Below are 17,500 nucleotides of genomic sequence, written 5' to 3'. Positions count from 1 at the left end.
TAACCAAATTTGCCCGGTATCAGGACTTTACAGCAACGTATCTGGTGCCACCACAACCGGAGCCATTTACGGTTACACCACTGTGGAAGATGCGCGAAAAATATCCTCTCACTGCTGCTACTGAACTATGAGCAGATGCCATTTTGTGCAAATGTGCACACATGTGACAATCCGGGGTTTGAAAATTGGGCTATGTGTTTTTTTGTGCCCCTTGTGATGATCTACCTTGGAGCCAGAACACCTTCCTTGTTTGCATGGAAGTATTTCAGCGACTGATGGTGACGACGGCACAAAAGTATCATAACTGATATTTATTCGCTGATAAATCGTTTTTGTATGGCACGAGGAAAGCTTTTCGAGCCGTTTTATTTGATTCATTCTTTAGCACGTGGCGTGAGTTGAAGTAGGCGGTAGAAGGAAGCGTTATTTATGGCTACCGTCGGCTATCTCTGGGCCCGATGATTTTAGGTGTTAAGATATTTTAGATGGATAAACATGCAAACGAGTAGTGCGGTCATTGCGATTACAGCTAACGATCCTTTGGTTTCAGTTTCATTTTGTTCTTGTTCATGTTTTTGTTTAACTAAGCCACGATTGAACTCTTTTAAGAATACTATGAATTTAATCATAATTATTATAACTCGTTTCTGCAGCGTGGAATGAGTTCATACTGAATGAAATATCAAATAAATGTTGTATGTGCGCTCTGGTTTGTGACTTTGTCATTTTCAGGGATCGTTTATTAAACGTTTGCTGTTAAGCATGGTCCATCGGTTCCATGTATGTTCATGTAGAATCGGCGTCAAATGGTATTTAACAGATGATTTGGCAAGACGAGACGGGAAACATAGCCATAATGACACCGTGGCTAGAGTGGATTTCGGATTGCATTGGAGGCGGCACGACACTGACAAAACACTGCGTGTAGATAACTTGGCAAAGAGTAATGTTGGTATAATCCGTGGCAAACCTCATCGAAGCCACTCCCCACCTCTGTGGCTCGTGGGACGAAGGGCAGACCATCGAATCGGGAGAATCTACTGGTGCAAGCTACTGGAATGAAATCCTGGAAAAGCAGCATGATATCGGTTGAAGTTAGCATGGTTTTCATTAAGTTCCTGCTATCTCTGAAGTCGTGCTGGGTGAAGGATGCTAGATAAAATAATTTATTAAATTCACACCGCATGCTAGATTCACGTATACACCGCACCACCCAGGCAGGTCATGTGTCATGACTCATCATAACTCCGACTTCTGTTCGTATGTGCACCATTAATAATGATTTCAATAAGCACATCCGATGCAGCACTCCTTCGTTTCAGTGTGAATATGTAAACTTCTTCTGAGGATGTCGTTTTCCATTTTATCTCCCACTGCTGACGTGCTTGTTTCCTGCCGATGCTTGTCAGGAGCTTCGTTGGAATTTTCTTTCTAAAATTATATTATAGGTTAGACAGGACACGTTAATTAGTGAACCTTAGAATGTTTAAAGTATTCAGCACTCTTCTTTCCTGCTCTCAATAAAACAGATAGCGTGCATTTATCATAGCGTAAATTTTGATAAAACAATCTCTTGGGAAAACTCCCGTTCCGTCAGTTAGAAATTCTGTAACACCAACTATCTAGCTGCACCGTGTATATTTTTGTGGGAGAGTTATTAAAAAAAGAGAGAAAAATGGAGCTTAGCACGGACGTGCCGTTCCAATTGGACGTTTACAGGGCACATTCACTTCATTTCCAATCATGCTCCTACATCCGTTTTCTGTAGAACAGTTGATTGGCAATTACCGATTACGATGATGTGTAGTTTTTGCCCTCTTAGTGAGTGTAGTTCAACGCCAATTTTCACCGTCAATCTAACTACTCGTCGCGTGCATACGGTGTGAAATCCAATCAGATCGGAAAATGGTTGGTTGTTTCGAGCGTATCTGAGAGTGGTAATTCCGGTTAGACTGCAGAGGTGTGGCTATACCTTATCGGTACAGGTTTTTATTTCTGTTGTTTACTTTTTAACATTATCTTTTAGTAGCGTATTTTCGTTTAAAGCCCTAGGGACATGGGTTAAAGGTCTGGAGCACAGGCTTTCGTTGAAGTGTTTAGAGTAGCAGGTGTTTTTATTGTAACAAGTGCGACCATCATTCGTCACACTACTACAAGAAATAAATAAATTTTGATTTTAAATGGGATAATGTTAATGGGATAATAATGGTTTTTAAAACGAATATAAAAATCATTCATGAATGCTGACTGGTCATATTGAAAGAGCATTTTCATAGGACGAAGGTGAATTAAGATTTAGATTACACAGTTGTTACCAAGCTTGATGCTTAAATTTTATTGTTCAACTTGGTCCGTTTCAGATAGTGTCTTTTTGGGGTGGCTAGTCTCTCTCTCTCTCGGTCTGACGGAAAGTTTAGCCAAGACAAGCAAAATGGTAAACTTATCTCGAATAGATTAAGCGTCGTTGCAAAATCGGATACCGAGGCATCTACGATAGTAACTTCTTGTAATGGTCAGCTTGCAAGATGTGTCGCAATGAAATAGAACCACAATGTTAGGGTACAAAACACTCGGCTGCAGTGTTGTTCTGGTGATCTTCTTTAAACAGTTCTTTTATCGACACTACATTAGCTCTTTGGATGGCTTGTACAACATGAAGTCATTTGCTCATTATTGTTATGAGCATTTGGCCACAGTTGACATCCCTTTTTAGTTTCGTCTGTTTCGTTCATTGTGCATGTCCCAAGCTTGGAGATCCAGATATTGTGCAAAAGAAGAATATATATTTGTGTAGAAAAGGGGGAAAAGGGATATGTTGGGCAAACATATCTATAAAAGCATCCATAAAAGAAAGCAATTTTTGAATTGAAAGTTCGTCATTGTACAATAAGTGGAGATAGAAAGATAACGTAGCTTTAATCCATCACCTTTTGATAAAAGTTTAGAAGTATTTTCGTGCTAATGCGTTAGAAGTTTAATTTTAAATTGCTGTCGTTGATTCATCAAAATTCCTTGGGATCTCGAAAGCGAAACTTTTAAAAAGAAAATCGAGGTAAGTAGCTTTCCACGAAAAGTCGACAACATTCTTATGAACCGCAATTAGGGAACATGTCGGCCTGTCTCCAACACCCTTGTCGAGCCTATCATCCGCTCAAAATCTTGTAAACTGTTCTATCTGTCAAGCTTTTAGATAAAGTTTCTGTACGATGCGTTTATGTCGTTTAGCGTGACACGATGTCCTATGGTGATGTTGGTAGCTGAGTCAACTTAGTTAACTTAGTCAACTTAGTACTTAAAAATTGTTGTAAATATAATATAATCAAATAATATAATAATACACAATTGGACTAAAGTTATGCTTTGTGCTAGTATTTACGAATAAGACGGAAGGAAATTGTTATATGTCTATTATAAACGTTAGTAGTAGAGTAGAATAAGATTTATGATAATATGGGTAGAAAGAAGGAAGGTTACTACTTCCTTTCATAATTGAATAGATGAAATGAGAATTTTGTGATGGCGCCATTTATTTAATAGATAATGGTATCGCCGCATCAGATATGCCAAACCTCACCATCCACTAGAAGCTCAATGACTTATTATTCCAAGAAACCTCTGAAGAAAAAACACAAAAAAATGAATTGGTTCAAAAGACTATCGATTTTTGAAGGTAGAAGATATAGGATCAAAGGAGAGTTCTTCCCGGGGCACTTCCTTTTTCGATTGGATCACTCCAGCTGTTACTTTTGTTTGTTGTTTTCCAGTTGCCGGGCATTTAATCAACACTCGTTTAATTATGGTAAGTGCTTTCCGGTCTTATTGGTAGAAGAAGTGGAAGACAAACTTAGAAAGAACGTAAGAATATAATTGAAGAACACCCGTCACTGAAAAGAGGAATCTACCTGACGATGGCATGATACGTAGTTTGTTTCTTCCACGAAACTGTTTAAGCAGGATGTAAGAAGAGCTTAATTAAGTTACTTTTAGGAAGGATCATAGAGAGAAAAAAGATCTTTGAGTGTCCAGATTTGAAATCAACTTAATTATGTTTCTTTCGGTCATTTTCTATAACGCATGAATTGATTTGTAAAATTATGGATTTGTACGCAATGGATGGTTTATTTAGTACGCCAGCAAATTTAAAGTAAGTGCCATAACAATGGATGTACGAAAATTGACCACAACGTATGAAAAACTCACTCCAACTTATGTCTGCATGTCGAATAACCACGGGACTTGTGGGTGCTGTTTTCTGTCTAACTGACTGAAGTTTTTATTGGAACGGTAAGCGGATTTGTTCTCGGCTGATTGATGTTTGATTAGGTGGAAATTGAAGCGTGCCATTTATCATTTTGTGTGACAAAAGCATCGTTTCGTTGTTCCACTAACTTACGCTCCTGTCAAATTTCTGTTACCATGGACGAATATAGTACGTAGTTCATCATCCATGTTGCTTTGGTAGCCGGATCATTACAACGTCAATTTCTAGTTCGCCATTAAATGAAACCACACGGAGATGAAGTCATATTTGGTCTTTGGCGAAACACTGCAGCAAGATGCACCCCTTGAAGGATCATATATTCCATCGTTTGGGATTGAATACTGGTCTCTGTTGGGCTGACCCAGACACCAATCCGATTTTGCACCACCGCTACTCATAAAGGTGGACTCAAAGATAATAAATTAATTACGGTAGACAAAGAAGGATTAAGCGTAGTGAAAGGAGGAATTATTATGCGCTTCTAGCATTGCAAAAGAGTCTGTCCACTGTTATCGGCAGCTTCTGGCATGCGGAAATACACATACACAAAAGGGACTCAGTTGTAATTGCATTTAGCTAGAGACTCAGGTAAGGGTTACCCGGGGGATTTGGGATCAGTTTCATCGGTGAGCTTCTAATTACTTACCTAAATGTTTGACGAAAATGTATTTAGATCGAATGCATAGTTTCTCGTGGTAGATAAGGAATACTACTTATAAATGGAGTATGATAACCAATTTGTAAAAGCCGTTATGCATCAATTGCGTATTTACATGAACTCTGCTAATGGCCAAATTAATAATCAGACTAATCTTTAGCACCGTTTGATTTCTGATGCAACTAACCATGAACGACCCAATAATACATCGTTATTCTTGCTTAAACAGATTCGTTTAACAAATTGTGTTGTTAGATGATAGAAGAGGTCGGTGTTAGCTACTTTACACGGTAAACAAAATCTGATGTTTTTTTTTTAAATATCAAACGCGTTTGAACACCGCTTCAATTTATTAGCAACGCTTGAGATAAGCCCTCTATTTAAAATAAGAAAGTAATCGTCAGAAATTAGTTAAAAATAAGGAGATGCTCCAAGGAAGAATTTTACTAATGTTGTTGCGTGGAATCTGGACTGTTAATAAGTTTAACATTTTTGTTCTTTCAGATCTTCTAAATAGTTGAGCAAAGCAATGCACGTGAGAGGAATTTATCTACATATAAATAAAACTGCATAAACTTTTTATTGAAACAGAAATAAAGTCTCGCATACTTGTGTTATTCTTGGCAAATTGAAAAATGAAATGGAATGACTCTGAAAGCGTTTTGTTTTCACGCTTCGGTATTCTTTGAGGAAGTTTAAGTAAACAAGCCAATTTTACCGTTCTTGGGGACTGCTAACTTAAAAGGGAGGAGCACGTTCCAAAAATAACAGGAATCTTTCTTCATCGATAAGTGTGCCAATCGAAAAAAATAAGAACAGTACGCGCCTGTCATCCGATGCGAGTCGAGAAGTTTATTGCCGAAAAATCGATGCAATAAAAAGGTTGCCGAGACATTTTCTGAATTTATAGGATTGCAGCTACATGATAATACACGACAATGGAAAATTAAATTGAAATATCAAAGAATACGATTAACCTTTTTGGGGCTTAAGGTGTACAGCAAGGTAACCAGAAGCTGTTGATCTAAATTGCTTCTTGCCTCGTAGTCTCTTATCTCAGAGCACCCTGCTGATTATGGTTATAAATGGCTCTTTGCTAGACCAGACCAGAGTCTGCTGTAAAGCATACTTCGTAAAAAGTCTACTCATTGTGAATGTGTTTGCTGTTGAATAGAACCGTGTTACCGGTTGGAATGCAAAATGGAATGTTGTTGTTCTGTTTGAGGCTCTCTACATCGTTGGTGAATGATGCGAGAATTGAAAATTGAAATCAAGTCCCTCATTATCATAGAGATGGTCTCTAGTGAAAAATCTGTAGGTTTACGTGAATCGAATTTATGCTGATTTAAACTAGTTTTGCTTGGACTGTTGCTTTTTAAATGTTATGGTTCCTAGAGAAAACGAAAAATCTTGAAAATAAGGGTTTTCAAGATCACAGCAAGTTGCGATACAAAGATTCAATCGAATCCTTGAAGGATATTAAGCTACAGAATAGAGGTATCCAATCGCGGGGAAGGTAGAGGGGAGATCTTCGTTGTTGGAAATTGTACGAACATGCCATTGACAATTCAAAAACGAATGAAAATAATAAAGGAATATAAAAAGTATTTCACTTATTGTCTATATAACGGAGTGGTTACTATAACAAACTAAATTATATCTTCGGCGTTGAATTATACCTCGTTCGCCTTATAAGTCTGCTATCTCATTGATCTGCTTAAATTTGCGTTAAGGACAACATTTTACACATAAATGTAGACTTTAAGCTAATGATTTAAAGTTAAATTTAAAAATAATACCATAAGTTTGTGATGCATAAGGTAATCGAATAACAGTACACTTCATTATGTCTAACAATTTGGTGTGTGCATTATAAATATGTTGAATTGTAGCATTGTGTCGCGTGCCGGAGGATGTGCTATGTTTCCACAGTTTCGAAACGTTTCCTACCTTGACCGACATTCAGTATTGCTTCACTTCATTAGACAGCTTAGATGAGCGATTGCCTAACGGACTGTTGAAGGGGGACAAAGTGGCTTCAATATTTAAGTGAAGACCAAGCTAAACACTGATCATTCCATAACAAGTGCTAAGTTGCGACTGATCACATTCTTTGCCATGCTACTGCTTGTGTCTGTAACCCTTCTGGTTTTAGTAACGGTAGATGGAGTGCCAATAACAGAGAACTCCTTGTTGGAAGATTTCCAGGATTTCATTGATGTATTACCTTTGGATCACTTGTTGAAAGTTACCAATCAGTATTATGCTAAGGATGCAGATTTTCAAGAATTCTTGCACTATTTACAAGGCGATGAGTTTACGGTAGTGTGGCAGGGCTTTTTTGAATTGCCTGCGATTCAAGATTTTCTACATTACCTTGCAAGTGCTGATATACCAGTCTACGATTTCTTGAATGTTTTGGCCGACTTCATAGGCCAGACCAATCTGCAGTCTGCAGAACAGCATAACAGTGGTAAAGGTATGTTTAGTAACAACTTTAATACATTAAGTACTACTGATTATTTTCGCACCGATTCAAGCATTGACGCGTGGTGGTGTCAAAGGGTTTATCGAGGAATTAACTGCAATTATACCTGCCGAACGTCTGAAAATGCTGTATGAAGATAAAATGGAGAACAGCTCGGCTTTTCTTCAGTTTATGATCAACCTACGACAGCTAAACTACTTGCAGATTCAGCATTTGTACACGGTGAGATTTAACAATAAACTACATCAATGCAATTAACCGCAATGTACTACTACCTTCTTTCAGTGTTCCCATGAATTACGCTCGTTCGTGCAGGTACTACGCAGCTTTGGTGTAGATATTGATCACTGGGAAAACACCGTAAGGGATTTTTTGGAATGGAAAAGACATGTTTAGGATATGTTTAGAGTTTAAGAGAACATTAAGCTCCTTCTTATATTTTCCAAATTCAAGCCATGTTTATTTCATTAAAAATGATCTATTTGAATACAAAAGAAATGAAAAGATATCATATACAGATATCATCCGATTTTCAAGTTATCTTATAACAAATGATTTGAAATTTAACTCATGATAGCTTCTCTATAAATTGTCAATCGGTTCCATAGCAAGATAAAAAAACACAAAATTCCTAGTATTTTTTGGGAAAATTCTCTTGCAAGTCTACAAAAATAGCAAAGTTTCACGAAACAAAATATTTGCATGTTTCTCGGCTGAAACCAGTTGAAATTGAATTGTAAGAATTTTTTTAAAACGTACCAAGCCAGAGCCATATTTTACTGGGTCAAAATACCGCATACACAGGTGAACCTATGTTTTGTCGTAGCAAACTAATCGATTTAGAGATGCCGTGCAGGAGAACCGTAATTGCTGTTCGTGGTGATCTTAAAGGTTTGTCCGAACAGACTGCAAATTCCCAAACCGTTTGATTCAATTGCGGAATAAATAAGAGAATGTTTGCTCACGCACTGAGTACTGCTCTGTCTTCTAAGCTGTTCATTGCCACTATCACAAACGATGGATTGTGCGCGGAATGCAACGTGTCTGTCTGTCGACGAAAAGCTAAACCGACAGAACCAAACGCTTTCATGCAGTAGTGATATGGCGGCTCGTGTCGTCGTTTTGCACGTTTCGGGAAAGTTAGAATCGAACAGGAAAACACGCAACGTGCTATGTTTGTCAAGTGACATGGTTCTGTCGAAATTAAACGAATTTGTTTGTTTTCGAAATTAAACTCAATTTAGTTCAGGTTTAGCATGCTGGCCTTTTTCTAGGTTACCGGGCGAGCTTCTTCGGGGTTTGTTTGTTTGGCCGATGTATTCCTGATTGTTTAGTGTTTGGTAATTTCTTCTGGTCATATCACGGAATTCGTCAGGATCGCCTTTTGTTTGCAGGATCTGTTTTTCGCATCAATAGAAACTATCTATTAACACTATTATTAACGGTATGCATCATTATTTGTTAATATAAGATGTTGTTTTTATGTATTATGTTGATCAATCGTAAGTTGCATTGATAACACTGTGATTATTTTATTACGTATTTATTACATTACATACTCAAGAAATGAATACATTTTTTATTAACTGGCAAATGGAGATCATGATCATGGTGAGGAAATCATAATCATGATGAAGATAGTTCAAAATCTAATAGTTTCGTTTTCTAATAAAAAAATTAATAAATTACCACACTTATAACCAATTGTTGTAGTTATTCTCAAGGCTAATTTAGTTCAGAGAGGAGTTGCTCGAAATGAATAGATATGTTTTTGTTATGGATGTTCAATCAGATATCTGTGCCAATCGAATTGTTTACGTCTTTAATAGCACCTCTGTATTCATTAATAGTATGTTGCAAATCTATCTAGATGCACAACTACTAGTTCTCGCAGAGAAACATTGGGATCTCAACAGGTGCGCTGATATTTTCATATAAAAGAAACAGGAAACGTATCAGTCCGTCGAGGTCTGCAGAATGAAAACGTTCACACATGTGTGGCTGGTTATAACTCTAATTTGCTCCAGCAAAGCAATGGCGCACAATTATACTACACAAGCTGTTGATTTGGTGCAGCGTGTGTACGAAAGAATGTCACAAGAATCAGTGCAAATAAACGACATTTTGTACATTAGTAATTCAAAGAATCATTTTGGTGAAGTTTTATTTCTGTTACAACAAAAGGCAAAATACGTGACTATGCAAAGTGTGAGTAAGATGCCGTTACGATCGTTGACGGATCCGCTACGCGTTAACACGCTGCGTAAACCTTCATTGATCTTACAGATGTGCTTGAAACAATCAGAGGTAAATTGTATGCAACGGAAAAATCATCCTCGTTTCAATTAATTGATTGCTTTCTTCCGTAGTGTCGTTGGGATCATAGGACAGTGTTTTCCAACAACATCCAAAACGTCGTATTCATCCAACTTTTCTACAATTTTAGTGCTGGCGCTGTAAAGGAACACGCATTACAGTTGAAAGCAATCGGAGTGATAAAAGCGGTACAGTTATCGGTCGACCCAAGCCATTTGCTTGAGCCCAAAGTGTACGTTTACGGGGCTTTTATGAAGCATTGGATAAGCGCCAAAAATAATAGTGACGCAGTAAATATTCTGTTTAGCGAAGAGATTAAGAATATGGAGAATTTCATTTACAATGTGGCTCACATACCAATGCATACACAATCAATTATTATTTCGAAAGGGTTAAGTGGATTGGAGATTGGAAATTTTCTGACCATACTAAAGAAGCAAAAGGCCATGTATCGCTTTTACAGACATACAGACCTAGCAATTCTGATTAGTAAGATGATGAGGGGAGAGATTGATGTTCTATTGAATCCATTGATATTAAGCATCGATTATGTAGAAAGAGTGTACTGGAAGGATTTCACTTACTTTTGCATTACTTTTCCGCGCCGTTATGAACGAATGCACATTCAATTGCTACTTTCACCGTTTCAATGGCACATCTGGATGGTAATCGTTTTTATCATTCTGGTGGTAAAGGTGTTATGTGTTCTTTTCCCCAAACGTTTACATCGCAATCTAATTTTGAAATGCTTCTTTGGCGGAGGAGTCTCCGAACACGTTTTAACGACAGACAACCGATTAATTGTCTGTTCGGTGTGTGTTTTGATATTTCTGCTCACAGAAACCTACCAAGCAATATTACTTTCTCTTATGTCGGCGGATCCATTCGTGAAAAATCCTCAGACCGTAGAAGAAGTTATTGCACAACAGCAACCAATATTCATTTTGAAAGGTATGAAAGGCGAATATCAAACAGAATTACGAAAGCTAATACAGGAGCTGAATATGATGTATGTTTCTGTTGTAGAGCAAAACGTAACGATAACAAATTGCGATTTGGGGTACTATCTGAACCACCAGGGTGGGAAAAGTGTATCAGAATTGATAATAATTCAACCGCCTTTGTTTAATAGGCATAAGTTCATCGTATTTAGTTATATGAGTCCTGCCACTAGAGCTTATGAGCTTATGATGAGTAGAATGGTAGAGGTTGGTATCTACCAGTATGAGAAAAAGGCACATTTTCCAAAACGGATCTACGAACAGCGCGAGCAAACATTTAACGATATGATTGTCTTGCCAGAAGATCTTGTACCTGTTTGGGAACTTTTGGGAACTGGGTTATGTTTGGGATTTTTAGTATTTATTGTTGAGTGTAGCTTGCATTGGCTACAGGAGCGAATTATTTTCAAAATAGTAAATTATTCAAAGAAAACAGCGTATTTCCTTCTCAACTTCAACAGAAAAAAGACGCAAGACTAACAAATTGGACCATTGGCTCAGTTTTTTTATAGAATATAATGCACGCAGAATTTGCATTTTCCCGTTATTGTATAATGAGTTTGATTTGTTTTCAGCAACGTTAGTTCACTTTTCTCGCAGGGTATTACATTTTAACAGGATATTGCCTCATTCGTGTTACTAATCCGCGAAGATCTAATAAGCTAATAATCAAATATTAACTACATTTTGACAATATTTATACCAAATAGAAAGCTGTCCTTGTATCAGAAATGTTTTTGGGACACATGCTACAGAAGGTGAAGCAAAAGGAACGGTAACCACCAATTGCCCACTACGAAAATAACTCCCAGTCCACAGCTTTCTACTCGATGCAAATGGAAAATCATTTTAAATGAAAAACGATATTTTTCGTAAATAAAACGCGAAATAACAATAGCCTAGGAGCTTGACATGGGTGTGGCTCGCAATCATTCACTATGCCCTACCATAAGGATAAATGTGTCGGTCTTTGTGCAACCAAGATGAACCGCGAATTGAGCAGTTCCTACCATTTTGTCAATCTGTGGCAGTTTTAGTTAAGCTATACTTTTGCAAATGAATGTGTAGGAGGTTGATAAATTGTGGTCGTCAATTTGCTACGAAAGCTGTAATCGTGAAGGAAGTTTTCGATTCATTGTGTGCAACATAAAAAAAGTAATTTGTCACATTATTTTCGTTGGTGGAATAGAAAAATGCTAAAATCACGAATAGAAATATTCCAACTCTATCAGCTGTTTCGCGTGTGATAAGATAAATGGGAAAAGAAATAGGTGAGAAATATGTGAAAATTGTTCAAAAAGCAAAGTGTTGGAAGGAGCGCAAGGACTTAGAGTAATATGCTTCAGATAACACTAATCTTGGACTATGTCTATAAAATGGGAGCTTTACCTTGGTGTGATTTTCTCTTGTCATCGAAATATACAATTATACAAAATGTTACAATACGTTATTTACTAATTATCGAGAATTATCACAAACCCAAGGATATATTAATAGGGCATACATATTTGTGGATGCATCCATGTGCTGTGCATAGTGGATGAGATTGCATGAAAATGGATTTGTTTGAAAATTGACGACACCTTGTTAATTTCTGCTTATTTTTCTTCTCGTTCACGGCAGGCGACATTGAATGAATGGAAATCAGAATATTTTAAATGCTTTAACGGCCAATACTCACCGCGTACATGCAATATTCATAGAGCAAACGGGAATAACTTAGCAGTCAGATTGCAATAAATTCTAGCGTATGGCTCATCTTGTGCAGCTCGACTGGCACACGTATTTTTCTTCTGGCGACGTTACAGTACAGACGGAATAAAACAAAGCAAATTATGGCAAACATTTTCCTTGATGTTACCCATATTTGGTTGACATTCGCAGGTGTGTTCGTCAGAGTTTCCAAAACTAACTGTTTATCGGAGAAAAAGGCTAGCGGTCGCCAGCAGGAAAATAATGTTTCCTTCCCTTTTCAATAATGCCATAGCTGAAGTGTTTATGAGGGTGTCACACTCACAAAGTTTTGTTGATCGCAATTCAGCGACGTGTTGTTGTTTCTTGGAGTGTTTTCCGTGGGCAAACCCGCTCAGTTTGGCTTTTTGTTGGAGCTTGCCTGTTTTTCAGTTGGTACCATCGACCAACGGTTGGTGTTACTACTGAGTGTGCTAGCATGACTGTGGGCGATTGCTTTGGGGTTTTCTTGGCATCACCCTCATGGTACAATGTCAACCAACTTATTTGTCCACAATAACAAGCATTGGCCAATACTTAATACTTGAGATATGTTGGGCCTTAAATTTAGGATTTCAGTTAAATATCCGTGATAAAGTATATGGAAATCGTGAAATTAACGAAAAAAAACTTTACTTCACCAATGAGAACTAGCTTACAAGAATAAAAAATTTAAAAAATACATATGTCAGATGTTACATGTATTCGATAGTAATTATTGTTGTTTTAATGACAATTTACAATTGAGCTTTAAAATGTTACAGGTAAAATAATATTATTCATGGTTATTTACCAGTCAAGTTGTTGACCATAATAGCATAAAAAATGGATTATCCAGCGTGCCATTAACTGTTATAAAAAAGATCATGGTATCGGAGCGTGAAATGCGAGCACCAAACATTCGGCAAACTTAAAGAAGAAGATGTACTGCTTCTTTCTTTATAAGATAAAAAAACGACAGATTGTCAGAATTCCCAAAGGGATGATAATGGAAATACTTAGTGTCGGTACATTTATTTTGCTGCATACACAACTTTTTTAATTTTTTTTTAAATCTCTTTTACAACCTCGTGTACACGATAAATATAACATTTTTTAATTTACCTCAATTAGCATTAACCTGCCCACATTTTAATTAAACTCTTTTTAACTGCCCATGTTATATAATGGGATCAGCTTAAAGTTTCGTATTGAATAGAATTTTGTTTTACTATTTTTAATGACGGGATTGGAGTACTGATCGCAAAAAGGAAAATGATTTAAATAAATGTAACGATTTTCATTTGCTTTTCTTCCATGAGATATTTCAAAACATGCGGGCAAAAATATTTTTCCTATATCAAATATGTTTTGAGGCATGTTTGAAGAACTGCATGATAAAATTTCAATCGATTCTGAGTCATTTGCTGGTTAAATTGAGTGAACGCATATGTGATAACAATGATGCTTGGTTGATTTTCATATTGCATTTTCTAGCGGTTTTGGTTTTGCCGAAGAAGAATCGAAGCCCATCGGTGAATTCAAGGAATATTTGCATTGCTGAAATTGATTCGAGAACATGTTTCAAAGACTCAAAGAGGGGCTGAAGTTATTTTTACTGCAAACTTCAATTTCTTTTGCGATAAAACAAATAGAACACTATGAACAAATGGTAAATATAGTGCATAATTTTCTCATGATGTTACATAGTGCCAGAAGTACGTTTTACTTATAATTTAACGTTTACTTATAATAAACGATTTTACTTATAATTTGTAAGAAATCTTCGTGAATCAATTCGACAAAAGTCAATACGTACAGTCCCGATACTCATGCAAGGCATAGTTTTTTTTGCAATGATTGAGGCAAACGAGTAGAATTAGAGGTTATAGAAGAAAGTTTTGACTGGTGTCATAAATATTCCTTTATCATTGCAGCTGTCAGTTTCATTTATTTGCGTTCACCATTTCTAAGATGGTTTGTTAGCTACACCAGCAGATGGAAACGATGGTGCAGAATGGCAGAATGTGCTTATTCGAAAGAGGCGTTCGAAATTGTTACAGTTAAAACATAGTTGGGAGGTATGAGTTTTCAATGTAGCAGACATTCATTTGGCAAGAAGCGGAGGAATGAGTGAGTAACGGATTAGGAATCTGCGGATGACATTTGCCCCCAAAGACAGGCACAAAGTTAGGAAAGAATAACAATAATGACATTTTTCTACAACTTTGTAAAAGTCGAGATAAACTAAAACTGTCTTCGAACGAATGCACGAAAATCCATTTTAGTTTTTCTATGAATATACTGTAAGGGTAAATTGTATTCTTGTAGAATTTGATGGTAAGATACTAAAAATAATCATTTTGTGTTGGTGATTGTTTCTACGAATGGATGATTATGCTCCAGCTTGAGTAAATTTATTAGCAAGATACTGATGAGACAGAAACACTGTAAATGTTGTTGCATTTGAACCCATCTGAATAATTTCTTACTCATTGCCAACGCACCGCAGTGCAATGTATGCTTTCGAATGAATGAATGCATAATTCAGATGATTTGAACTTTAAAAAAAGCATTAGAAAACACCCACAAATAACAAACTCCGTCAGACGTCAAGAACACACTTCAGAAAGACCATAGAAGGAAGTATTCTGCTTGCTCGAAATCCATTAGTAGAAACAAAAAACTGGCTAGGTAAATATTTCGCTATCCCTCAATGTAAATTCTGCTCAATGCTTATCCAGAAAGCAATGACCAGCTTCACCTATTCATTGGTTTGGAAACGATTAACTCTCATGAGAGAGGAGGACCTTTGTAACTCTAAGTAGCTAGAAAGATCAAAGATTCACACACCATGCATTTGCGATATCAATCTTACACCCATGGGCCAAGTGATATTCATGCTCAAATTGCTACGCTGTTTGTTGGTTCGTCGTTTAAGACAGGAAATATAGTTGAAAAATGATGATACTAAAATCAAGATCAACATTAAAAGTATAAAATGTTACTTTGTTGAATTTTTAAAGTCAATCGATTACTTCCAGGTAATTCCAATTATAGCATAATCCCCTTGTAAATTATAGATTGTCAACGAATCATTTGAGCAGAGTGTGGTTAAAAATGTACAAAGTTGGTGAAAATTCAAATAACTAATCGCTTCAAGATAGAGCGAAATTAAGCATGGATGCGTTAAATGCTATTACTTCCCAGGAACCACGGGTGCGTCAATTGAAATAATGGCTTCAAGTGCCCGGAATAAGAGTTTTAGTGAAGCAGGTATTATATCACTTAAACAACCATTGTAATTATAATCTTGATAATGGCTGTTTCGCGCTATTGAAAGTGGAATTGTGCTGTATGATTGGAATGTTATGATGTGAAGTCCGATAAGAAAATCCTTAATACAAGCTGTTACTACCGCGTTCTTTTTAAGTATTGGTTCAAACACGAGATAAGATAATGTAAAGAGTGATGAGAGTAGTTATTTTTTTATTGATAAGGCTTGCTACTTGAGAACAGATCGACAAAATCAGTATAAAAGCTATCGATGTTCGCCACAGATGAGCATACGGAAAAGAGTATAGAAGAGTTTAAAATCAAAAGCCGCTCAATCAAAACTAAGAATGAAGGTTGCAGCACTTTTCGTTGCTTGTTTGGTAGTGTCGGTAACTTGCGCACCAACCCAGCTATCATTGCAAGATGATCTGGATGACTTTGTCGCACTTCTTCCATTGGAAGATTTGAAGAATCTGGCATTCCGTTATATTCTTGACAAAGAAGTGCTGGCCGCGTTGGCATATCTGCAGGGTGAGGAATTCTCAACCGTATGGGACCAATTTTTCGCCGTGGCTGAAGTTCGTGATCTGTTGAACTATTTGGAAGAGGCTGGAATACCCGCATATGATGCGTTAAACACTGTCGCAGAGTTTTTGGGGCTGAAGCCATTGAAGCCCAAGGGAAAGCTTGGTGAGTAAATATTATTCCCAGATGGAAACGTTGGTTAATTTATCCGATATCCTACAAAACCACCGTATTTAGCTACCACCGGAGGATTAAAAGGTTTGCTTGATGAGCTCTTGGAATTATTGCCGCTCGATGAATTGGAGGCGTTGTTTGAAGAAAAGCTAGTGAGTAGTTCCGAGTTCAAGGCATTGTTTGAAAGGCTGCAAAACTTTGACTATAAACAAGTGGAAGATTTGTATGAGGTAAGGCATCTTAAACAAGTGTGACTATAATATGCAAAAATGTATGATTATTATATTTTGTGCTTGTAGAACTCTGCTGAAGTACAATCGCTAATTCAAAAGCTGCGTGATCACGATATCGACGTAGATCATATTGTCGATCTAGTGAAGTCATTCTTCGGATGGAAGTAAAAACACATCATTAGTATTTGAGAAAATGAAAATTGCGAATAAACCGAAATTGCAAGTAATGTAACGCAATTATTTTTGTCTTATATTCTAAATAAATGGACTGTACCAGTCAAGAACCTTATCTTTAAAAAACGTTCCTTACGTATGCTTTAAACTCAAATACTCGACGAAGCTTCATTGTGTTAATTATGGCATAGCAGGAAAAATCCGTCCTCAGCACGAATGATTTGAATTTACCGAAAGATGTAACAATTACTTTTTTCAGCGCTTTTCTTATGTTTTCTCATCTTGGTCTGTGAACTTCACCTTTAAATCTCTTTTCATTGAATATCCAACATTCCTGGCAGACACAAATTTGTGTTTTGATTAATGAGGTAAACAGCCATAATCAGGAAAACGGTATAATGGATGTCATGCACCGCAGTGGATCTGTGTTGTGGCAATATTGTTCCTTATTTCGAGAGCCGCTGGGAGGATTTTCCTTTTAATTTGCCATTCAGAGATAACAATGGCGCCTTAAAAAACGTGACACTCGCAAATATCATTCTTTGGTATTAGTGTCCAAAACAGCTGATTTCCAAACAATATGAAAAGAAAGGTGATGTTTGAACACATTTGATTGGGATTGGGGCAGTTTGCAGGATCAAGTTCTTTATTCATGTGATACAAATTTTATAAATTCATTTCAAT

The 17,500-nt window shown here is 36.8% G+C and overlaps 2 protein-coding genes across 2 annotated transcripts; both read left to right on the top strand.

The window, feature by feature from the left end:
* Positions 1 to 9,384: 9,384 nt before the first annotated feature.
* On the top strand, positions 9,385 to 12,361 carry LOC126575511 (uncharacterized). Its single transcript, XM_050236234.1, has 4 exons — positions 9,385 to 9,541; positions 9,694 to 9,714; positions 10,114 to 11,067; positions 12,348 to 12,361. Exons 1-4 carry the CDS (start codon positions 9,385 to 9,387, stop codon positions 12,359 to 12,361), a joined length of 1,146 nt encoding a protein of 381 aa, XP_050092191.1.
* A 3,630-nt stretch (positions 12,362 to 15,991) lies between these two features.
* LOC126569707 (protein G12-like) lies at positions 15,992 to 16,879 on the top strand. Its single transcript, XM_050226973.1, has 3 exons — positions 15,992 to 16,400; positions 16,473 to 16,639; positions 16,709 to 16,879. The coding sequence occupies exons 1-3, from the start codon at positions 16,058 to 16,060 to the stop codon at positions 16,808 to 16,810; spliced, it is 612 nt and encodes a 203-aa protein (XP_050082930.1). The 5' UTR covers positions 15,992 to 16,057; the 3' UTR covers positions 16,811 to 16,879.
* Positions 16,880 to 17,500: the final 621 nt, after the last annotated feature.

Source organism: Anopheles aquasalis, chromosome 2 (genome assembly GCF_943734665.1).
Source record: "Anopheles aquasalis chromosome 2, idAnoAquaMG_Q_19, whole genome shotgun sequence".
Taxonomy (NCBI): domain Eukaryota; kingdom Metazoa; phylum Arthropoda; class Insecta; order Diptera; family Culicidae; genus Anopheles; species Anopheles aquasalis.
Note: the sequence above shows the minus strand (reverse complement) of the source record. Positions and strands in the feature narration are given on the sequence as shown.